This window comes from Cricetulus griseus, chromosome 4 (genome assembly GCF_003668045.3).
Source record: "Cricetulus griseus strain 17A/GY chromosome 4, alternate assembly CriGri-PICRH-1.0, whole genome shotgun sequence".
Taxonomy (NCBI): domain Eukaryota; kingdom Metazoa; phylum Chordata; class Mammalia; order Rodentia; family Cricetidae; genus Cricetulus; species Cricetulus griseus.
In genome coordinates, this window is record NC_048597.1 from 86,136,367 (window position 1) to 86,161,700 (window position 25,334).

The following is a 25,334-nucleotide window of genomic DNA, read 5'->3' on the forward strand; positions in this document are numbered from 1 at the left end:
TGGGTATAAGCCCAAAAAAGGTTGTAGCTGGGTCATATGATGATTCTATTTTCAGTTTTCAAATGTTTTCTTAATACTGTATAGTCATTGGTTTCATGACAACCTTTTCATACGTGTACATAATGTATTTTGATCACATTTGCCCTCACCATTACCCTCTCTTGTCCCCAAGCCACTCATGTTAATCGCTCTCTTCTCCCTGACTGGCCTCCTTCTATGCACCTGCCTACATGTATGGGGGGGTTGAGGAAGAAAAGGAAGGGGAGGATGAGGAGGAAAATAAAAGGAAGGGAGGAAAAGGAAGAGGGTGAGGAGGAACAAGAGGAGGAGGAGAGGAAGAGGGAGAAGAAAGGGAGGAGAGAAGGGAGGAGGAAGAGACAGGATTTCATTAGGGTTAGTTACAGAAGTGTGATGTGGATGGGGCACTTACAGGAGCATGCACACCTTACCGGAAGTTACACCACTGAAGAAAAACGTTTCTCCCTCTGCCCCAGCGATCTCCTCCCTTCCGCAGCAGGCTGTTTTTAGTTTTTGACAAGCCTCCACACTGATTTGCATAGGGATGCACCAGTTTACCTGCCTACCACCTGTAAGTGTCCTTCTCGCCTCACACCCTCATCTCCTGCATCTTCCTGACGACAGCCGTCCTGACAAGAGTGTGATTGCAGCTCTGAGGAGTTTCAGTTTGCCTTCCCTCAAGACCTAAGGATGGTGAATGCTTTAAAAAATTCTTTCATGCTGGGTGGTGGTAGCACATGCCTTTAGTCCCAACACTGAGAGGCAGAGGCAGGTGGATCTCTGTGAGTTCAAAGTCAGACTTGTCTAGAAAGCTACACAGAGAAACCTTGTCTCAAAAAAAATTCTCTCACAAGTTCCTACATAATATATATGATCTGTTTTGATTACAGTCCCTATTATCCTTTCTTCCTTCCATCCCATTTCCACCGAGCCCTTCCCTCCCAACAATTTCCCTTCCTGGATTCATGTCTGACTGTGTCTGTCTGTGTGTCTGTCTGTTAGGGCCCCACTGCTTTTACTTTGAGTTGCATGCATGAACTGGACTGGAGTGCCATTTACTCTAGCAAGGGCAACTATACCACCCATGCTAGAATGTCCGCATCACTGTATCAAGCACAGATAACCACTCCAGTTGAGAGGTGAACACTTTGAAAAATATCTACTGGTCCTTTGTTTTCCTTCTCATGTGAACTGTCAGCTGAGTTCATTGGCTTCTTTACTGATAGGCAGTTCTGAGTGTCAGGTGTTGAGCTTTTGCAGCTCTTTATACAATCTAGATAGTTGCCCTTGTCTGAGGGGTAGTTAATAGTTGCTCATCCTCTCCGTACTTCCTTTTGTTGTGCAGAAATCAGATGTGCTTTACATCTGGACTTTTCTTTCAATATCTGGAAATGGAAGAATGAAATCGACACTCTGGAAAGTTGACTATGTGCCCTGCGTTTTATAGCGTCTCATTTTTGTCCTCGTTAAACCCAGCAAGATTAAGTATTCCCAGCCTAGGTTTATGACTCAGTGCTTCAGAGAAATGGCGCTGCGCCAGGCCCATGGAGCTGTAATGTGAAGCCGAGACCTTCTAAGCGTAGTCTCAGTGCCCTTGGGAAATTATGAAACTATGCCAGGGGAAGGGTCAGTCATCACCTGCTGGGTTCTGAGGACATCAGTTGCAAGTGTTTGCTGGGTAATATGTCCTACATTCTTTGCTTGTGTTATTTAATGCTGTGATTTCCAGATAACTCACTTAAATGTTCTGAATACTTTCTTTTTAGGTTTTCTTACTGGTGTTGGGCACCTTATGTTGTTAAAAAAAATCATTTAATAACAAGAACCTCATGGTAAAATGGATCCTCATACTAGAGCTGAGACAGCATCATGGGCACTTACGGTTTTCTTTAAAAGGAAACATGAAATTGCAGTGTTACAACATTCATTGTAGTTCTACAATGCAGTGAACATATATTTAAAATGTATAAGCGATGGAGGGGCTGGAGAGATGACTCGGTGATTCAGAGCCCTGGCTGCTCTTGCAGAGGACCTGACTTCAGTTCCCATCACCCACATGGTGGGGTCACAACTGCCTGTAACTCCAGCTCCAGATGCCGTCTTCTGGCCTATATGGACACTGCATGCACGTGGTATACATACATAGAGGCAAACATATAAAATACAAAAAATATAAGTGAAAATTAATAAGCAATTAAAAATAACAAATAATCAGTGTTGGATTTATACATTATTAGTGTTATTTGGCATTTCTGGAATTACTCTTGTAGAATGGTATATGCCATAAAATAGCCAAGATGTTAAAATAACAAAAAAAAAGATTACTAATCTTCCCCCCAAAAAAGGTACTGAATTAAATCTTTAAGCCCTTTACCATTTAAACAGACTATAATTAAACAGTAATGCAGTATATGATTGAGTGAAAGCAAACTGCATATGCAATGATTTTACAATGTCAGTATTTTAGAGAATTTACACAGTAGGTACCCTGACCCCCAGTGTTGCTTGGCACTTGAACTCATTTGCAAAACCATCACTGGAGTGAGTTTAAATTGTGCATCAAGTGCACCACTCATGACAAATCTGTCTTATTACTATAAAGTACGGAGTGACCTCATGAAGTAAGCATTCAAACATTTATTCGTGAAGCTTCCCTCTGCATTCAGCATGGATAATGAAATGTTTCAGGAAAGCCACCCTCTTCGAGGTCACATAATGGACACTCTCTTTTAGCCTATTTACACATAAAAAGCCAAAGCAAATATTAGAACATTTGAAAAGTACATTTAGTACTCTTCAACGCACTCCCAAAAAGAAAACACCCTTTGAAATGAGCCTATGATTCTATACACTCCGTCTCCACCTGCTGTCCAGTCTCTGGCCCATTGGTGGTGGAGAAGCGTGATTATTTAAAGGCAACAAGGACATCCTTGTGCCCAGCCTGCCACTCTCAGCATCAGAACAGAGCTGGAATTCATGTGGCCATTGGCTCCACTTCCCATAAAGGAAGGAGTCTGGTAGCCAGACAGCCAGCAAGACCTTCCTCCCTTCCTGGGTTCTGAGGGCCAGGCCCCTGCAGATCCCTCCCTTCCTTCTTGAAAGCCTGGCTCCTGAAGGGCAGTGACAGAGAGATGAGAAAGACACATTGGTCCCCCTGCTGACCTGTCATTCCCTCTGAGATGCTGTCAACCCTGTGCTGTAGAAAGTGACTGCAGATGCTCTCAAATTGAGACAGGCTTTGTGGCCTGTTTCAATGAGAGAGAAATTTGTCTTGATTTTTATAGTGGGGCTTGCAGAATCCTATGCACAGCCTCTCCTGAGACTGGGGAGGGGGTTAGTTTGTTTCTTCATTGCTGTGATAAAGATCCTGATGAAAGCAACTTGGGGAGGAAAGGGTTATTTGGCTGACACATCTGGATCGTAGTTCATTACTGAGGGAAGCAAAGGCAGGAACCTAGAGGCAGGAGCTGATGCAGAGGCTGTGGGGGAACGCTGCTCACTGGCTTGCTTCTTGTGACTTGTTCAGCCTCCTTTCATATAGAACCCAGGACCACCAGCCCAGGGGTGACTTCTCCCAGAGTTGCCTGGATCCTCCTACATCAGTCATTAAACAAGAGAATGCCCACAAACTAGCCCACAGGCTAATCTATGAAGGCAAGGTCTCAACTGATGTTCTATCTTCCCAAATGACCGTTGCTTGTGACAAGTTAGCAAAACAGTAATAATAATTAATAAATAAAATCAAAACTAAAAAAAAACTAACCAGCACAGTTTATGCCTAAATGAAGCAGCTGACTACAGTGAGCTCTACCCAGAGATGTTTGGAAAGGAGGTGTAAGTCTGTCTCTTGTATAGGTTTGTAGCCATAAGAGACGGTAATATCTCACACAAGATTGGTTTTGAGTTATCATTGTTTTTTTCACTCTCCTCTCTCTCTATGTTTTTTGAGACAGGATTTCTCTGTGTATCCCTAGCTGTCTTGGAACCCACTCTGTAGACCAGGCTGGCCTCAAACTCAGAGATCCTCCTGCCTCTGCCTCTCAACTGCTGGGGGTTAAAAGCGTGCATCACCAGACCCAGTTAAATTTTACTTACTTTTAAAATGTTGTATATGAGTGTTCACTTGTGAAGTGTGCGTGTGCACCACATGTGCCCAGTGCCCATGGAAGCTAGAAGAGAGCATCATCAGATCCCCTGGAATGAGAAGTGCATGCAGACAGTTGTGAGCAACCAGGTGGGGGCTGGGAACTGAACCCAGGTCCCCTGCAGGAGCATCCAGTACACTTAACCACTGAGCCATCTCTCCAGCCCCAAGAGTGTTTTTAATAATCTTTATTTTAGAATGGTCTGTGATCTATAGAAAAGTTGCACAGACAGCACAACATGACCACCTTCCTCTGCTGCTAACATCTCGTATTCCCAAGCTACATTTGCTGGAAGGAACCATCATGGGTGTATTACCAACCAACCAAATGCCTTATTTACAGTTCATTAATTTTCCCTGATACCTCTGTTTACTGTTCCAGGGTGCCATCTAGAATAAAAACCATGCTTCAGCCAGTGTCCTTCTCTCCTTGATCTTCCCCAGATCAGTCTTAAGTACTGAAATAGCAGACAATTGAGACAGTTATCCTACCTTAGGGACCATGAATTCTGGTTCATTTTATCTTTGTGGGAGAATCTGCTTCATCTCCCAAATCAAAATATTTTGGTTTTTTTTTAATCATTACTTATATTTTACTAGATTAGGGACTAAACCCAGGGCACTCTACCACTGAGCTAAAGCAAGACACAATTTAATCAGTGGCAATTTGGAGAAATACCCTTTCATTATCTTTTAAAGATTTATTTATTTTTATCTTATGTGTATGAGTGTTTGCCTGCATGAATGTATATGAGACCTTATGTGTGCAGTGCCTATGGATGCCTATGATTATTTAAAGGCAACAAGGACATCCTTGTGCCCAGCCTGCCACTCTCAGCATCAGAACAGAGCTGGAATTCATGTGGCCATTGGCTCCACTTCCCATAAAGGAAGGAGTCTGGTAGCCAGACAGCCAGCAAGACCTTCCTCCCTTAGGGCATAAGGTTGTTTTGACCTGATGTGTGGATGCTGAGAACCAAACCCAGTCCCCTGCAAGAGTAGCAAGTGCTCTTAATGCTGAGCCATTTCTCCAGACCCAAATTACTCTTTCCATTTTTCAGGTAGGGGCTGGTTTAGAGACAGGGTTTCTCTGTGTAACAACTCTGGATGTCCTGGAACTCACTATGTAGACCAGGCTGGCCTTAAACTCACAGAGATTCACCTGCTGGGATTAAAGGTGTGCATCACCACCAACTGGTCAAAATATTCTTTCTTATGTTGGAATAACTTTAGCAAAAACTAGGAGATGTTTACCATAACCCCCATGATTTGCTTTCTTCCAAACAGTTACTGCTATATGGAAAGTCACATCAGGAAAATGTATTATGGCTGTGGGCATAGCCAAGGTGGATAAAGTTCACCAAATTGGTTTCAGTTTGGAAAGGCTGATATCCAGATTCACAGAATGGTCTAAATGCAACATCCTGTTCATGGTTAACTTCTGTTAACCCATGACTCTTGTGTGTGTGCTTACAACTATTGTTACAGAGGAGATTTCGGTACTGGATAATAGAATCTGAGAAAAAAAAATCCATGTTTGCACAGTCTAAAGGTATTAAAAGTGATGGTGGGGAGCTCAGCTCACAAGACTGCTTCACTTTAAAAAGAAGTTAGACCTAGCTTTGTCGTGAAGGTTATTTGTTTGGGAGCCTGGTTTACCTATTTCACTTGAACAATTTATGACTGAATGATAGTGACTTACACTATAAGAACTTCTGAAGACCAAAGCAGTGCAGTTATTATGGCAGATGACAATGGTGAATAATGGTGGTGGCTTCATGAAGAACTCAAATGCAATGAACATCTGATCCCTACAGTGAAAGGCATTCAGAGTAATGAACTGTCTTGAGCCACAGAATTATTATATGAGAAATGTCTGCCTCCTCAGGATATACTAACTCGTGAAAGAAATGGCTGGGCATGTGTAAGGAAACTTGACGGTGTGTATTGCTTATGGTTGATTATTTATGAAACAGCCAGTGTCTCGGGAGCTGGACAAGTCTTCTGATGGCCTGTGTCTCTCTTTCCCTGAAGGTCATCAGCTCCATGAGTTCCCTCTCTGAGTACTGCCTGCCTTCCATTCTGCGAACACTGTTTGACTGGTACAAAAGGCAAAACGGCATTGAGGACGAATCACATGAGTACAGACCGAGAACAAGCAATAAGTCCAAAAGGTACTTTCTGTGGGTGTTGGCTTCTTGTTTCTCATTCCTACCTCACTGTACCCTCTTCTTTCAATATACTTCAAAACGAGGATTAGAGGGTACCCAGGTCTCCCCAACTTTGCAGGAAATGCAAATGCTCTGGGCCCTCTGGTCTGTACTAGGGCAGGCATGTAGGACATTCTGTCACTGCCAGCTGTCACTGGTTGGAAATGTACAGGACCTTATTTATATGTGTTGGGACAGACTAGAATGTGCCCAGCTCAGCAGGTTGCTTCCTTCCTCTACAGTGAGTCTACACCCAGGATCAGGCCATTGAAGGCTCAGTAACTCCATCAGACATTTTGACCTGTTAGTTTAGTGAAGCATGGCCAAAGGGCCCAGGGCTGCAGCAGTCTGTACCTCAGTGTGAGGATGTGAATGGGGATGTTAAATGAATACCTGTGACGTCCCCTGGCAGCTAAGAACTATGTCTGTGTACCTTGTGGTCCCTCTTCCCCGTGGGCTTGAGAAGTGGCATTTACTGCTTCCTGAGTCATTCGGCAGCCGACAACAGTCTTATGGGCTCAAGTTAACGCATGACTATCAAATATTAGACAAACATTTAATTTCCCAAGTTTGAAATGAATGCATTATACCTAGGCAAGGAAAGAAAAGAATTATGGACATGAAAAAGAATGAATACAACTTTTAAAAAATAATAATAAGATGCTGGGCATTGTACTGTCTACATAACAGTGGATGCTATAAAGTGTGTGTTCAGGGTTCTCAGGCTCTCTACTCAGAGCAGCTTTCACTACTATCTGATTCTACAGTGTTTTCTGATTCCAAAACGAAAGTCTATCATCCCCCTTAACAATCTCCCTTTAATCTTTTCCTTTATTTTTTAATTTTTTTATTTTATGTATATAAGTATTTATCTGTACGTATGTATGTGAACCACATGCATGCAGAATCCATGGAAATCAGAAGAGGGCATCAGATCCCCTAGAACTAGAGTTACAGATGGTTGTGGGCCACCATGTGGGTGCTGGGAACCCAAGTCCTTTGCAGGAGCAGCCAGTGCTCTTAAGTGATAACCTTTCCAGCCCCCTTAGCAAGAATAACTTTTTAATATATTGCATTTTGATGGCAGAATTTCCATTGTGTGTCTGAAAATGGTTTACACTAAATGCATGAAATCACTTCTGTCAGACATTTGGTTTGTGAGTGGGACACTCCCCTGGGGGTGACTCCACAGGGACCCTGCAGCCATTTGCAAGAACTGAACAAAGTGAGTTTGGTCGTTTTTCCTCTGCCCTGTCAGAATTCAGTTACCAAAACCAGATTCTGTGTGAGTTGATTTCCTAATGAATTAAAAATGCAGGGCTTTGTTGTTGATTTTGTCACTGTCGTTGTTTTTTATTGTTTTTGCTTTTGTTTTCTTAACACTGCTGGTTCTTTGCAGATCACCAGGGTCAATTTTGAGGTCAAATATGCCCACAGAATTAGAACAGCAAAGTTTACCTCATTAGAGTTTTAGCTATACTTCAACATTTAAAATAAGAACATCTGTGCCTGGGAAAAAGCTAAGAGAACAAGAGTCTCAAGAGTATGACGTAGCTAGGCTGTGACTAAAAGAGGAACTTGAGGGAGAGGACTGAGCAACTGAAAATAGTTGAGTGGGAGGAATTAACGCTGGGTCATGACTTCTAAGATTAGTGTAAGAGCAACATTTTCACGGCCAAGTGTTTATCGGATGCCTCTGCCTGCTATCAGTGGAACCTCAACTAGGTAATAAAATTGAAATAAGAATTAGAAAAATATATATTTTTATCTGAAAACATAATTTGCCTTGTTAAATAAAATCAGAGGTTTAAAAAGGCTTTTTTGTTTTGTTTTGTTTTTCCCCCAGCCAGGAATTACCCCTTTCTTGGGGTTCTCTGGGCACTTTTTGAAATAGTTCTGTTTATTATTATTATTATTATTATTATCATTATCATCATCATCATCATCATCATCATCATCATTATCATTAGTATTACTAGGTGGGGATGGGTGAAGGTGGTGGGTCGGTGGGGGGGGGAGGGCCGGTGGGAGGTGGGTATGAGTGTATACATGCCCTGGAGTAGAGGCAAGACAGCTTTGGGAGTCAGCTCCATGGTGGGTTCTAGGAATCAAGCTTGGGTTGTCAAGCTTTCACTTCAAGCAGGTAGTGTGAGCCACCTCACTTGCCCTCTCCAGCCACTTTTTAAGGACTTAACACCCATTTGGCAAGAAGGCACTTTCCACTTCAGCTGACTGTCTTGAGAGGTTGGTTGCTCTTGCTTCCAAACTTCCAGTTTCCTTCTCGTGTGCATATGCTTAGGTCTCCATTGGGGAATATTCTCTTTTGAATATAGCTTTGCTTAATGTCCGCTCCAGGCTACCATAGCACTTTCTCGCATCTAGCTCAAGTGGCTCTTGTAGGACTTTCAGACGGATTTGTCTACATTCTTCCTCCTGGCCGACTGCTCCTAAATGATCTGAAATGATTCCCCTTGGAAAAGTGAAACCATAGCTTCCCTTCATGACTTCCCTTCTTAGCCTCACCAACCTACTCAAATGTGACTTCCAACAGTCACAGGCACTTCCAGAAGTTTATATATGTGTGTCTGGGTATATATGTGTATGTATATGTATGTATATATACAATATATATCTTAAATTCCACCTTTTCTTCTTACTCCTTCATGCCTAAAGACAAAAAAACGTTCCACGCTTAAAATTCCTTTGGCTTATTTTTAAAATACCTTCTTGTCATCATCAACAAATATGGACCCTTTATGTGCTTAGGAGATTACACTAAATACTGTCCATGCCTGACAACCTTAAACTTTCATGTGTGTAATGTTGACCACCCCTAATAGGAAAAATCCAAAAACTAAAATGCTCAAAAAAAAAAAAAAAAGTTTGATGTCGACAGGAAGTCAAAAGTAAAATGGCTCCACGGCTGATCTTATGCCACAGATACAGACGACATAGGAGTATGCTCAACACATTCTACAGGCTACTCACGAGGTACTCACCACACATAAGTGGGTTTCATGGTTAGATTTGGCTCCCATCCCCCAAGACTTTATGGATACAAATACTCCAAAGTCAAAATACATCCGACTCTCTGGTCGCCAGCATTTGGTAGGGGACACCCCACCTTTATTATTAGCATATCTGTTCATAGATGGATACACAGCTAGCAAGTAGAAGCGCCACAATTTCAAGTCAGGTCCTCTCACTGCACAGTCATTGCAGCAGCCACCACTAAGGGCCGAGGATGTCATTCAGTTTCAAGGAGTTCTCAGCCTGTACCCAGTAGGCGGGAAACTGGGACAGAGATGACACATTTCTGCCCTTGACATTCCTTTTTCAGCTCCCTAACTTTTGAATGAGTGCAAATGACCCCACCCCTCCTTCTTCCAGCTTCACTTTGGTCTTCCGGTTTTGGCTTCAATTCCTTCCTCCTGGCATTAAATCCCAAGTGATGAAGGGGCAGCAAGAAAGAATAGAAAAGCAATGCTAAATTACCTCCATTCCTTTGGTCTCACTCTCATTGATGATGACACTAGCTTCTTATTACTTAGGAGCCTTTGTGAAATCCTTCCCTTAATTACATTGCTACATTATGTCCCAAGAATTTTTGAATACACACCTCCACTCTGGAAGCGCCATCTCATGTGTGGATCATATGTTATAAACAATAGCATGCCAGGGCTGTAAGGGGACTATAGAAAAATCCACAGAAAGAGATTAGAGACCCACGGATAGCTACTTAGGCTTCTGTGGTTGGAATTTTTGAAGTCAGATATTCTGGCAGTATTTGCCCAGTAAACCACAGTACAAACAGAAGTAGCCTTCCTATGCAGATAACACATGATCTCATCATGACAGAAAGGCTTGTAGTCCATGGGACTGAGTGCAGCCTGCTGATGAAGTACTTCACCCTAAAAGTGCCTTCTGTGCCATTTACTGTGATGTTTTAAACTTTGCAGTGATGAACAGCAGCGAGACTATTTAATGGAGAGACGAGACCTGGCCATTGATTTTATTTTTTCTTTGGTGTTAATAGAAGTTTTGAAACAGGTGAGCAATTCATTTATTATCACTTTTTGTTAATATTTTGTAAAACTAAGTTTTAAAGGTCTGAGTTTATGGTTTATGAATTCCGAATACTAGACAATGTGAACCATGTTTATTGATCGAAATGGATCTTATTAATTAGTGGAGTCACTGTTATTGATAGGCTGTTTAATAATTCCTTCCAAATTCAATGTCATCTTCTCTTTTTCAGATCCCCCTCCATCCTGTAATAGACAGCTTAATACATGACATTATTAACCTGGCTTTCAAGCACTTTAAGTACAAAGAAGGGTAAGATGACTTCTCTCCCTAGGGTATTGACAAAGTTGAGTGTTTAACTCTAAGTTAGCTGTGTAATCTTTTCTGAGCAGCAGCTCCCTAACTTGTTTAATTCTGTCTCACTCAGGTACCTGGGTCCCAACACTGGCAACATGCACATTGTGGCTGATCTGTATGCAGAGGTCATCGGAGTACTGGCACAAGCCAAGTAAGGGGACATCGGAGCCCGGAGTGCCCTAACTTAAAGGAGCATTTGCATAGGAACTGGCATTGATTTTGGTGTATGTGCCCATCCTATAAAACCAACTAGAGCAGTGGTTCTCAGCCTGTGGGGTCGTGACCCTTTAGGGCCAGATGACCTTTTCATGGGGTTGCATATCAGATATCCTGCATACCAGATATTTATATTACAATTCATAACGGTAGCAAAATTACAGTGATGAAGTAGCAAGGAAAATAATTTTATGATGGGGAGGGCCACCAAAACATGAGGAACTGTTGTAAAGGGTCTCAGCATTAGGAAGGTTGAGAACCACTGAACCACTTGAAAGCAAGTCCAAGTGAGATGTTCCTTCTTGGCAGTTGGGCCAATTCCCACCACATCCCTGCATCTCAGGCTACAGCTTCCAAGGAAAAAAAAAAATGGACCTGACCAAATTACTTTTCTCTGTGCTCAAATATTCCAAAGAAGTTTACTGGTTCTTCAAGTTTTATTTTTTTAATCTTCCAGGACCAGATAGTCACAATCTATCTTCTCTAAGTGGGAAGATTCCATTCTACAATGTCCCTTTTACTCCAGACCTTCCTTAATTCAACTGAGCTAAAAATGCCCCAGACATTGTCATGGAAACAAGTCAGGGGGGAAATTCTCATTGCTAAATTTATCTGGCCCCAGGATGCTACTTAGCAGGCTAGCACAGAGCCTTGTTAGACTGTGAGCAATGAGAAACTTATTCCAGAAGTGACATCACACCCTACTCACCAGCCTTCATTTTATACAACCCAGAGGCAAGTCAGCCAAGAGCCTGGATGTCTCCATTAGGTAAAAATGAGCTAAGGATGTGGTACAAATTCAGGCCAAGAGAACAGCTTACAGCAAGTGATGCCTCAGCCCTTGTGAAACACAGTTCTCAGAAAAACTTTTAGCTTCAAGAGATGGAATTCTCCTCCCCCTCCCCCGCCAGACAGGTTTTCTCTGTGTAGTCCTGGCTGTCGTGAATCTCGCTCTGTAGACCAGGCTGACCTAGAACTCACAGAGATCCACCTGCCTCTGGCTGGGACTAAAGGTGTGTACCACCACCCGGCAAGATGGAATTCTTCATATCCATACATTAGTACACCACCCACCCATCATCACAGAGACTTCGTTTTGCAGTAGATGGCAATGACTGCAGGGACCGGTGATGGATCAATGTATAGTTAGGGACTGTGGAGGGCTCAGCTCTAACTGAGATGTCTGTGTCATACTCCTTGTCACTAAGGTTCAGGAAGCATCATGGAAAAAGGGAAGATTGTTAAGAATCAGAGGTGATGGTCTCCTGCAGTGAAACGGGGTTTGCCAGACATGACAGGGCTGTTGACATAGGAAGTCACAGCAGCTATGGCTCCATGTGTAAGACCTGTACAAGGAAAGCCAAAATCCCAGCATGGATGCAGGAGAAACTCATGAACTCCCCACCTGTCTGAGGAGCTATTGGCAATCGATGGCTACTGGGCAGAGATTCTGTTTTCTTCCGGGATATAGGACTGGAGAGTCTGCCCATGCCCTCGGTAGATGTTCCCACCTACTCGAATGCAGGCAGGGCTATGTGCACTCAATGGGTTTTTAAAAAGAACACATAAAATTGGGGGAAATGTTGGGGGGTGGAATAGTGGATAGGAGGGAGTTGAAAGAGATGGGGTTGGGTTTTATCAAAACATGTAATATACATCTATGGAATGCTCAAGTAGTAAAAAGGTAAAAATTAAAAATAATCTTAAAAACCATATAAACTCATCCAAAGAGGAAAAGTCTTAGCATTTTCTTAGTTTCCCTTGGTGTGTTCTGTTCCATTTGGTCCCCGATTGATCCTGTGGATGCCAAAATCTGTGACACTCCTGTCTCATGTGAACTGTATACCTAGTCTTTACATATAAACTCTGTTCTTCCTCCATGCAGTTAAATCATATCTGAATAACCTGTAACCCCAATACCATGTGAATGATGAATAAATAGTTAACACACTGCATTATTTAGGGAACAGTAAAAAGAAAAATAACCACCTCACCCCAGGGAAATGGAGTTTCCTCACTTAGCACAGAAATACATAATTTACCAAAACAAACTTTTTACATCATCATCATTATTTTATTAGGGGTCACGGACAGTTGGCAGGAGTTGATTCCCTCCACTAATGGGTCCTGAGACTTGAACTCTGGTCACCAGAATTGGCAGCAAGCACTTTACTCCCCAAGCCATCTCACTGGCCCCCCCAAACCATTTTCAAATATTTACCCAGATAAGACCATAGAAAACAGAGTCACCACATCATGCATCGCAGTGATTTTTTTTCACTCTGATCCATGTTTCCTACCCACCCAAATGACTTGTTTTCTTTTTCTTTTTTCCTTTTTATTAGAAAGAAAATTATTTTACATGTCAATCCCAGACCCCTCTCTCTCCCCTCTCCCCTGCCCCCCCAACTAACACCCTAGCTATCCCATATCCTTTCTGCTCCCCAGCGGGGGTGAGGCCTTCCATAGGGGGTCTTCAATGTCTGTCTTACTGTTGGGGATAAGGCCTAGGCCAAAGTGTCTAGGCTCAGGGAGTATCCCGCCATGTGGGATGGGCTCCCAAAGTCCATTCCTATGCTAGGATAAGTACTGATCCACTACAAGAGGCCCCATAGATTTCTAAGGTCTCCTCACTGACACCCACATTCAGGAGGTCTGGATGAGGCCCATGCTGGTTTCCCAGCTTTTCTAACACAGGAGAACATCAGTGTTAGAAAGTGGAGGGGGAACTTCTAGAGGCCAAGACACAGGCATATGGAGATGTATCAAGGTCAAAGGCAGATAGTGACAGAGTAGAACCAGACAAAGTACACATAGGATTAAATGACAGGGACTAGAGAGGGCCTAAGTTCAGTTCCCAGCATCCATGTGGGTGGCTCACAACCACTTGTAACTACAGTTCCTGGGGGCTATGACACCCTCTTCTGGCCTCCACAGGCACTGCATGCCATTGTGCCTGAGTCTGAGTATACTTTAAAAAAATTATTATGATAATTATGGTTCATGAGTCACTAAAGAAAGGAGAAATAATGCATTTTGGAAAGACTTCCATTTAATTGAGTAGTGAATTTACTGGCATTAAATTGAATAGAGCTGCAATTATCTGGCAATTAATCCAGGTGTACCTAGAAATGATTTTTAAAAGAAGGTATTAATATGTGTATTTGCTGATTTATCAGACTTTGATAATATCATTATATTTCCTTGTTATTATTCTAGCATAATCTCTCATACTGTAATTTGGGAAGTTTAGTATGCTAAGATAACATAAAAATAAAGTTTTATTCTTCTCTTAGTTTCTATGAATAATACATGATACTGGATATTGCCAAATGGTTTCCCTTAGCTTTGTAGACTCTGACCAAGTTGAGAAGTGGTGCCATACCAAGTGTGATGGCTCAAGCCCACAGTCCCAAACTCAGGTGACTAAAGCAGAAGGGTCGATACAAGTCGGAGGCTAGCCTGGACTTCATAAGTTTCAGGCCAGCTTGGGCTACACAGTGATAGCTGTCTCAAAAATTGAAGGTAAGAGAAGAGGCAGGGCAAGGAAAGAGTAGAACAGGGTAGGAAAGGGAAGAAATGCCTCTTCTTAGCAGCAACAGGCAGCATCCAAAGATTACAATGATCCCTATGCCAGCTTAGATATGTGATCCACTAAGCATACACACACACACACACACACACACACACACACACATATAAATATATATACATGATGCCAAATTGTCCTGACTCTACTATAGCAGTTGTAAGAAATACATCAAAATGGTATATCCTAGCTTTCACTACATTGACAAATTCCTTAATTCCTATTATTAAAGTTTTTTTTCTCTCATCAGTTATGTGTTGATGTTTTCAAAGTCAATTATAACTTTCAAAGATACTCTGGCCAGTCTGCTCCTAAAGTGTTCATGAACCCAGACAGTTCATGAGCTGTCCTCAGCCAGACAATGTGCCACCTTTATTGATAAATGGTGCCATCTTAGGTTAATGCCACCATGAAGTATGTCTTCGTACACCAGGGACACTGCTTTATCATCTCACTGGAGAAGTTCTGCTTGATTGTTGGAGGAGGGAGGGATACATGGTTAGCTGGCACAGTGTGATAATCTTACCCCTCTTTATAAATCTGAATGACATCATTCCATTTTATGTTGTATATCAGCTCCCATCCCCCCTTGCGACTTCAGTTTTTAGGACTCTGTTTGGTCTCTAAGCTTTAACAGAACCTGTGTTTAACTTTGGTGGTGACCATGCCACTTAATCCCTGGCCTTCAGGTCTGTTTTGATATTGAGATACTCAAAGATAGTACTGATTTCTTTTAAAGAGAAATTAAGTTAAAATAGGTTTTCTAAGTACTTACTTGAGTTAAAATTTGATACTTTTCTTTAGGTTCATAGATGTGAAAAGTGTGTGTTCCTTTCTTTTCTTCTGTGCCTATGTACAATACCGTTTAAAGCAAAGCTTTATCTTTGTACTTTTCTTTGTTTCCTTTTTCTAATGTATATGGGCGTTTTGTCTGTGCGTGTGTGTGTGTGTGTGTGTGTGTGTGTGTGTGTGTGTGTGTGTGTGTGTACTATGTGCATGCAGTATGTGCAGAGGCCAAAGATGGTGTTGGATCCCCTGAAACTGCAGTTATGGATGGTTGCAATCCTTCATATGAGTGCTGGGAATCGAACCCAGGTCCTCTGTAAGAACAGCCAGTGCCCTTAATAACTGAGCCATTTCTGCAGGCCCCTTGATGTGAGTTTCATAGAATTCCACAAATCCAGTAATTGTTGAATTACTGTATATGCTAAATCCAGCACCAAATGAAGTATTAAAGGAATGACCATAGATAGACTTGTTTTTCTTAAACACACACACACACTCACACATACTGTAAAAGAAAATAGATTTTCAGGTTACTTTTATCCTAAAATAACATGTTTATACCATGTGGAACTTTTTCACAGTAAAAAATAGTCATATCTATTTTAAGTGAAAAATAAAAATTTAGCCATCTTCTCATTATAGTATTGATGTACTGAGTTACATAACTAACTTGCCTTTTTCCTAACTCTCTTGTTTTGGCTATAGATTAGGATTATAAGACTAAATGTTCTACTGCAGGCCTTTTCTATGAGAAATGCCTGTGTTCATCAGGAGAAGTGACTTAACAGTAATATTTCAACTTTGAAAAATGCTCTAACCATGTTCACTCTATAATACCCTCCCCAATGACATCCTCAGGGTGGGTGTGCAAGGCTGTGTGTGTAGCTTGTGCTTAACCTTGTCCATGTCGACAGACTTACCACTCCAAGGCAACTAGGGCACTCAGCATAGTTACTTTGTATCTACTGTGTGCCTGAGCTTGTGGAGCTTGTGTTCAGCCAGAAGTGTCAGACAATAAAACATTAAAGCAGTGAACTGTAGCACATTCAAGTTAGGGACCTTTCTCCCCCACACCCCCATCCCCTTTTTCCTTCCTTCCTTCCTTCCTTCCTTCCTTCCTTCCTTCCTTCCTTCCTTCCTTCCTTCCTTCCTTTCCTTCCTTCCTTCCTGCCTTCCTGCCTGCCTTCCTGCCTTCCTGCCTTCCTGCCTTCCTGCCTTCCTGCCTTCCTGCCCTTTCCTCCTTCCTTCCTTCCCTCCCTCCTCCTTCCTTCCTTCCCTCCCTCCTCCTTCCTTCCTTCTTTCTTTCTGTGGTAGTGGGAATTGAACCCAGAACCTTGCATACGTTAGACAGACAACTGCTATTGAACCTAGGTCCTCAAGCATGCTAAGTAAACACTCTGCCCAGCCCTCATGTTGTTGCTGTTTGTTTGTTGGCTTTTTCTTTTGAAACAGGGTCTCTCTATGTCGCCTAGGCAGGCCTGGCAACATATCCCAGACATCCTGCCTCAGCCTCCTGAGTAGCTGGGATTAAAAGCTTGCACCATCATCCGGTGAGAAGTTCCCTTCTTGCTGGTCTTCATTGTGGCTTTATCTGCCTGTGTTTCGTTCCAGTTATCTTGTCTTTAAAACATCCTAGGCATATTGAGTGAGGGCCCACCTCAGACAATTCATCTAACATTACTTCTTCAAAGGACCTGACTCCTAGTATAGTCACACCCATGCTGTGTATGATTTTTTGCGGGGAGAGGGGGAGGACATAAACAACCCATAATACAAAATCTAGGCAGAGGTCAGAGAATGTATTTTTAGCAAGTTTTCAGAACATGCCACTTTTAAAAGCCTGGATTTAGCTTTATTTCATAGCATGTAACATGGAAATTAAGAGGAGGGGAGTCTGAAGTCTGCCACAGACTTTCATCATGATCAGTCATGAGGCTTTGAAGTCTTGATATTTGAAAAAGGATACAACTGTCCCCTTCCTGGGGCTGCCCTGAGGATTAAAGAGGATTAAAGTGTGTGGCTCAAGTGCTGTAGAGTTCTCAGAAGTTCTCAGAACTTCTCAAAGTTCTCCTTTGCCTCCATGATGACCATTGTCATCTTAATCAGCATATATGTCAAATATGACATGTGTGACATAGAAAAGAATGGTGTTATTGGAGTTTGGGATTCATATTTAAAATGTGTAAGAGTACAGTTTTAAGTTTCCACTCAAATAGATGTTACCTGGCACCAAATCAAGCCTTCTAAATTTAATAAAATTTACATTTTACTCTTTGCTGGTATCCTTATCTAAAAGACAAAAACACAGTTTTACAAATTTCTGTGATAGTTTTACTTGTAAAACATAATACAGCTAATATTTCCTCCCTTATTTCCACAGTGTTGAAGAAATGTCAGAAATGCCAAGATGAGCTGCTTTGGAATGTTGTCTTGAGAGTAGAAGTTTTATAGAAGGCTGTAAAATGTCAGGAATGAGCCCTTAGCTATGTCACCAGCCTGCTAAAGAATACCTCACTCAAAGTTTAAATCCTCATGTAACCATTAAGAATTCCACTCTACTGCTTTTCTAAAAGTCCATGTAGCAAACATATAGAAAAAACTACAAATTCCAGGGCAGTAGTGGCACACGCCTTTAATCCCAGCATTTGGAAGGCAGAGGCAGAGGCAGATCTCTGTGAGTTCGAGACCAGTCTGGTCTACAAAGCTACACAGAGAGACCCTATCTCAAAAAAACAAAACAGAAAGCCTACAAATTGTAAACTTCAGTGGGCCTCACCAGAAGGAACACTGTGCAGCTGCTCCTGTGTCTGCTAGCAGAATGTCCCTGGGCACGCTTCCTCTCATGTGTCCTATAATTTCTACTTCAAGACAACAGTTGTTCTGAACTAGAAGATTCTGTTAGTTTACGTTCAGCTTTCAGGATCACAGTTGCCCTTCCTAAGTTAGAAGATTTGCTACACTTTCTCTCCTCCTGGCCTTAAGATTGATTTTCAGTATTATTATCTATTAACACTTTGTTATAAAGAGCTCCCAAATTAAAAAAGAAAAAAAAAAAGAAAAAAGAAAACATGGCTCAACAAACATCTACACATCTCAATGAACTTCTGTCTATTTGGAAGAGCTGGATGTTACACTTTCAAGTATGTTTTCATGTACATATCTCCCACCAAAGTCTGAAACATCTATGACAGAAGTAGAACTAAAAAAGCAACTAGCTTTGGGGTGTTTGTTTGTTTGTTTGTTTGAGACAGGTTCTCACTATATAGCTCTGGCTATCCTGGAACTCGGTATGTAGATCAGGCTGACCTTGAATTCATGATACCCACCTGCCTCTGCCTCCTGGGTGTTGGAATTAAAATTGTGCACCACCACACTTGGCCTAAACAAGTAACTTTATATCCTTGACTCGTTTTTAAAAACCCAAATGATATTACAGGTGTAATTTGTATTAATCTCTTTCCCAATGATACAGATGATTTAAGTAGAGAGTAGGGACTGTGTCTTTTCTATCTGTCATCATTCACCGGCTCAAACCTTACAAACCCATGCATGTAGTAGACGTCTCATTCCTAGTTATCTTTTTGTTGTTGTTGTTGTTGTTGTTGTTGTTGTTATTGTCGCTATGGTACCAGGAAACCAGGATTTTACCAGGCTGGGCTAGGACTGTATGACTGAGATGCAGCCCCGGTAATTGGTTCTTTGAAAGAGTTTCACCATATCGCCCAGGCTAGACTCAAGCTCGTCACCCTCCTCTGCCTCCGGAGTTCGGGAATCACAGGCATGCATTAACTTTCACTCTTTTCTCTCAGATATAATTTCAATTTTCCCATTACTAGACTTTTCCTCAACTTAAAAATATATTTTTCCATAATCATTAACCTAAAATTATACAAGAACAACAGAAAACATTGGCAATGGAAATTGGGGTATTTTAGGCATTATTTGGGATGCAGGTCCAAAAATTATTTGTGGTCACTGTCAGAAATAGCTGATCCCATACGCTGCACTCAGATGCTCGCTGTCAGACAGTTGGGCCCCAGGGACCTGCAAGTATTTCAGTAGTAGCTAAGTCTAAGAAAATGGAGGGGTGTTTGTTTGTCTGTTTAGTATGCTCGAGTTTAGAGCTAAAACCGTCATGAGAGGGTTTAAACAGCAATGTAGCTCGGTCTGAAAGACATGTGGTATGTCTTATTGGACAACGGGAGGAAAGGGGCCTGTTGGACTCTGTCAAATCCTTATGATCTGCTGCCATTGCACTTCACCTAAAGTGATGGGCCCAGTCACCCTTGGATGCTGGACGCCCTCATAATAGTGACTTTCTTGACTGTCAGTCATCTTTTGTCTTCTTAGGTTCCCGGCTGTCAAGAAGAAGTTCATGGCAGAGCTGAAAGAGCTGCGGCACAAAGAGCAGAGCCCCTATGTGATACAGAGCATCATCAGCCTGATCATGGGGATGAAATTCTTCCGAATTAAGATGTACCCAGTGGAGGACTTCGAGGCGTCCCTCCAGTTTATGCAGGTAAGGTCCCTGAGCCACAGCTGTTTACCTCATGGGGTTCCTTCCAGCAAAATACTGCAGCTGGAATGTGAAAATCCTACACAGGCAGTGGCCAGCACCAAAACTGTCAATATACGTGTTCAAACTCCTCAATGCTACAGCATATCACACACTCAATAGAAACCATATTCCCCATTATAAAGAGTGTTTACAGGATTGAGGGTTGACTCTAGGGACTCACTCACACTAAGTAAACTCTACCACTGAACTAAAATTTTTATTGTATAACTGGGTCTCTCTTGGTTAACAAGGCTGGCTTCAAACTTTCACTCCTCCTGCCTTGGACTCCCAGTTCACATTTTGCCCTTGAGTCTTTTGCTTGCTGGCACTATGTAGTCTAAGCATCTTGTGATGCTGAGCCATGACAGTAATGGCATTTTCCAGGTTAGTCACAACGTTGCACCAAGGAGACCAACGACTGTGCTCTGTACTCTGCTGGTATGGAAAAATTGGGGATTTAAGTGAAAGTTCCCTTTACAATATGTTCCAGTTAGGTTGAGTGTATTGGTATAAAACACCATTATTAAATCAAATATAATTTCTACCTTCTAGGTAAGTCACAAATGCCTTGATACTAAATAGTCAAGCTTGCCAAAATATAATTCCATTTTAAAACTTTCAAACCAAGTTGGGGGTTGGCTATACTTGTCCTTTTCTCCTTCACTCACTGATGTGTGTCACTCTGTGATTACACCATAGCTGATTCTTTGGCCATTTAATCAGCAGCACTGTTCTGGCCATAGTGGTGTTCACAAGCAAAAGGACTTTGAGGAAGGAAGAAATCTGTCTTCTCTGTACTATGAATAGGGTCTTACTTTGGATACACCTTCTAGCTTGCCATGGTGTGACTTTGGATACAGCCTCCTAGCTCATCATGGTGTAACTTTTGAGAATTTAGCACAATGCAAGTCCCCACTAAAAGGTGAAGGGAAGCTGCAGTATCTGGTAAGATTTCTCTACTGCTGGGTCACATGGTTTGGTGTTGATCTTACCAGAGAGGTGAGATATTTGAAGCAGGAATACAGGCTGTATGACATCGTAGTTCCAAAGGCCACAGTCAAAAAGAGTCAATAGCTATGGGTGAGCACATGAGTAAATTAGGATCCTTCTGCCCTGCCAGTGTGAGTAGTTGGGATGTAGTGCCACTGGTCTTTTAGTTAGAAATAAGTCCAAAGAGGCATCACTCTGACAGGAGTGTCCAGACAAGGCAAAACTTGATCAAGAGGGTACCTTACAAAAAGCAAGCATGCTGGAATAAAGTGGACCTGGTTTTGATTCCTTTTTGGTTCTTGTTTTTTGAGACAAGGTTTCTCTGTGTAACAGCCCTAGCTGTCCCAGAACTTGCTCTGGATACCAAGCTGGCCTCGAACTCACAGAGATCGCCTGCTTCTGCCTCCCAAATTCTGGGGTTAAAGGCATGAGCTACCACAGCCTGACCATACCTGGTTTTTATTCTAACATCAGTGGTGACTGTGTCTTTTCCCCTTTGGTTTTAGTTCTACATCATAGTCATTCATGTTTAGTTAGTTTTAAAAGAATCAGCAAAGGAAATGAAAACAGAAGGGACCAGTTCAGTTTAACCCTTTAAATTCTGAAAGTGTAACTGGGTCCCTGGGTAAGCAAAGGTTTTATGTGTGGCAGAGGGATTAAAACATTTGCATAGGAACTGGGGAGATAAAAAGATGTTAATTTGTTGTAAACACAAGTTTTGTAGGTTTGGTAGAAAATACTCAAAGTTTATTACATTCCAATGGCTAAAACTAGAATTTCCAATTGAACAGGAGGCCCACTCCTCAGCTCATACCCAAGAGAAGTGAAAACACAGGCCACACAAAGGCTTGAACACAAGTGTTCATAGCAGTATCTTTTTTGTAGTAGGTGAAAATTGGAATCAATTTAAACATTTCTGAACTGGTAAATAGATGAAAGAACATAGTATTTCCATGCACCATGGTCATCATTTAGACTAATGAGTGCCAGATATCTACTGCAACATAGATATAACCTTTAAAAACATCATGGTGAATAAAGAAGCTAATATTAATCCCAAAGATGGGAGGAGAAGGATCACCAAACCAAGTCATCATGGTCACATTAATTAAAGCAAGCCTTTTTATTTGTGTACACAGGCTGCCTCTCCCTGATGTGAGGTTCGAGAAGTCAGCATTGGACATAAGGAAGACAAGATTTTTATAGCTCAGGGGTAGGGGATTTCCAAATAGGGGATTTGGTGGGCAAAATAGGAGTGGTTACAGGAGCAGACCTTAAGTATAACAAGTTAATCATAACGACCTCCTGAAACAAAGACATGATTACAAGATGGTCATAACAATGTAGTCATAACAAGAGGTAGTTAGTCATAACAACCTTTTGAAATAAAGGTAGTAGTCTATCAAGATGGTCATTACAACTTTTTGAAGCAAAGACATGATTGCCATTTCTGGAACAGGCATTTGTAGTTAAGGTTACAGGTGGGGCATAGCCCAGTCCTTGAGAAACAGGTTCAATCATAACAGGGATGAACCTAGTTTGTCTTTACTATAAGATGGCCTTCAAGCCTAAGATGGAGGCTGGTTCTTCACTAGACACAAAAGGCCACGTACTACATGAACCCATGTCACTGCAGTGTCCACAGTAAGCAGAGACACAACAGAATGTATCATAGAGTCACTTCGATGCCTAGATGGAGGACCCGAGTAGATGCTGGGATTGAAAGAGAATGCCAAACAGCATGGTTTCCTGAGGGTGGGGGTGTTATTAAACAGTTGTAGGTTTGATTGTAGAACGGGAAGACAACTATAAATAGAGAATACGACTGTGAATTAAACGCTGTGAAGGAGTGGGTTGCGTTGGTGTGAGAACCATATCCCAATAAAGCTAACCCATAGGGTGGGCGAAGGAGAGGGGACTGCTTCTGTGTCAGCCTTTCTGGGTTGGGATTCAGGGCCAGGCTGGCTTAGCATCTTCCCAGCTCCAGTGGCAGCTACCTTATCTGCAGGTGATGACCTCACTGCCTTAAGGAGCAGCTCTCAGGTGCTTTCCAGAACTCAGTGACTGTCAACCATTACCTTGTTCCTTCTCAGTTAACAGTGCACATATCCACCAGGGTAGTCCCAGCACTCAGCACTCGGGAGGCAGAGGCAAATGGATCTCTGAGTTGGAGGCCAGCCTGGTCTACAGAGTGAGTTCCAGGACAGCCAGGGCTACGCAGAAAAAAAAAAACAAAAAAAACAAAAAACAAAAACTTCACAAACAAACAACAATAAAAAACAATGCCCATATCTATATACCTGAATGCCCCTTGGGTATACTCAACTACAGAATATGCAGAAAGGGGGACCAGGATCCTAGGACCCAGAGGCTTCATTCCACATAGTCAGTGTGTCTCAGGGACTCCGCAGGCACAGCTCATTCAACCTGGGTTGAGAGTTGGTACAGTGCTATACTGAAGACCTTAGGAATTCTTTTTGCTAGTACTCCTCCTAATGATTGAAAATGAAGGGTGAGGGCTAGTATTGACATCAACGTGATAATTGAAGCCACAGGAAGTCACCACATAAGGGAGAGGCTGGTAGGCCAATCTTCCTCCAGAATGATTCCCCAGGCAACCAAAAATTTACTCCCTAGTAGGCAATAGCTTTGCAGGCAAAGAAAGCGGGGAAGCATTCCAGAGGCTTCCTTGCAGGAAGGGAAGCCATCCAGACCTGCTTAAGAAATGATGGGAATAACAAACACACATAAAATGTCAGGCCCGCAAGTAAACAGTTTTGTAGGAGGGAGGCCTGGACCTGACTGGAGTTTACTGCCAGCTGCTTCTCTCCTGGGATCTCTGTTTGTAGTCTGATCAAGGGTCCAGGACCCCACAGAGGGTTAAGGAAACCATAGAAATCTGTTGAGAATGAATGAATGAATGAATGACCCAACCAATGACCTGTGCCTACAAGAGTGGCTGTTAGTCCTTTAGGGTGCTTTTTTTTTTGAAGTAGAAGCAGGAAGACAAAGAGAAAACAAGTCTTGGGAAAGTCCACCAGGGTCCTCGTGAACATTTAGACCCCATATGAGTCCTTGAATACAGTGATTTTAGACCTCACAATATGCTGTGTCCATGTACAGGATAACTGGGTTTGTTCAAACCCATTTCTCATGCATGTTCCAATCCCTGTTCCCTTCCCATGCTCTTTTTTTTTTTTTTTTCTGCTTCCCAGGAATGTGCACATTATTTTCTGGAGGTTAAAGACAAAGACATCAAGCACGCCTTGGCTGGGCTGTTTGTAGAAATCCTGGTCCCTGTGGCTGCTGTGAGTTGCATTTTCATTTCTAACAACTTCTTCAATTTGGACGACACACCCGACAGTGTCTTGAGTGGGGTATTCACATGGGTCTCTATTGTAGGCTGTCAAAAATGAAGTCAACGTCCCCTGCCTCAGGAACTTCGTGGAGAGCCTCTACGACACGACATTGGAACTTTCCTCTCGGAAAAAGCACTCCTTGGTTAGTAGCCATTCGAGGATCCAAGCGCTGTCCCAAGTGGAGAGCCTGGAAGTCCTAGGAAGAAACCAACCTGAGAGCAGGAAGGATTCCACACATTGGAGCATTGCCTCAGCATCTCAGACTTCAGAGCTTACGTTTAGCACAAACCCATGAATCGCTGTAACATAGGGAATTGCTCCACATCACCTCAGATGAACCTTCTAGTCCCATGGATTCGGCTGTTTACTTTAGAGATTGGCTAAACTTGAGGTTTTTTATTTGAATCTTTCAGAAGTTTTTTTTTTTTTTTTTTCAAATCTAGAGGCTAAAGTTTATAGCAACAATTTCTCTTCTCCCTCCCAGGATCGAGCCTGCACTAGCTAATTCCTGTCTTGACACTCAAAAGCAAAATTGAACGCAGAAGGAAAAGGAGGTGGGAAATAGGCTGTTGCCTGCAGGCCAGAGTTTCTTTAGGTTGGGACACAGTTCTTGGGAAGGCAATATACAGGTTTTTGAATTGCTGTGAATGAAATGCTGGTAACCTGCCAGGAGTGTGCCAGGTGTCATCATGACGATATAAGGAAAGTCCACCAGTAAATAGCTGGCCATAGCACCGGCCTATGCTGGTCTCCAAAGCATAGCATCTTTGACTGGGTCTGAGCTGATACCCAGTAGTTCAGCCGGTAGTTGTGACAACTTTGCTCACTTGCCTATACCCTGTGGTCGTTGTGAGTGATTACTTGCACTTACTGACTGGTATTAGAGATGCATTCAGTGGACACAGGAGTCCAAAGCCCTCTAAGACTAAGTTTACGTGAAGAAGAATAATGCTGAGTTGAAGCATAGAGAAGAAGCTCATCCATTGGTCATTGGTTCCTGCTAGTTCAAGTAAATAGGAGTGTTTCTCTTTAAATCTCCCCTAGCCCTCAAGGTGTGTGCTACCTGGTTAAGCAAAATGAT

At 42.3% G+C, this 25,334-nt stretch overlaps 1 protein-coding gene across 6 annotated transcripts in view; it reads left to right on the top strand.

The window, feature by feature from the left end:
* The window catches only part of Fry (FRY microtubule binding protein), a 378,278-nt gene that overhangs the window by 212,515 nt on the left and 140,429 nt on the right, over positions 1 to 25,334 (top strand). For all 6 annotated transcript variants that reach the window (XM_035443188.1, XM_035443189.1, XM_035443184.1 and 3 more), the window contains 7 exons: positions 6,197 to 6,336; positions 10,332 to 10,422; positions 10,631 to 10,710; positions 10,826 to 10,906; positions 19,697 to 19,865; positions 24,110 to 24,202; positions 24,297 to 24,395. In XM_035443188.1, coding sequence (XP_035299079.1) covers positions 6,197 to 6,336; positions 10,332 to 10,422; positions 10,631 to 10,710; positions 10,826 to 10,906; positions 19,697 to 19,865; positions 24,110 to 24,202; positions 24,297 to 24,395 — 753 coding nt within the window. The remainder of the gene's footprint in view (positions 1 to 6,196; positions 6,337 to 10,331; positions 10,423 to 10,630; positions 10,711 to 10,825; positions 10,907 to 19,696; positions 19,866 to 24,109; positions 24,203 to 24,296; positions 24,396 to 25,334) is intronic.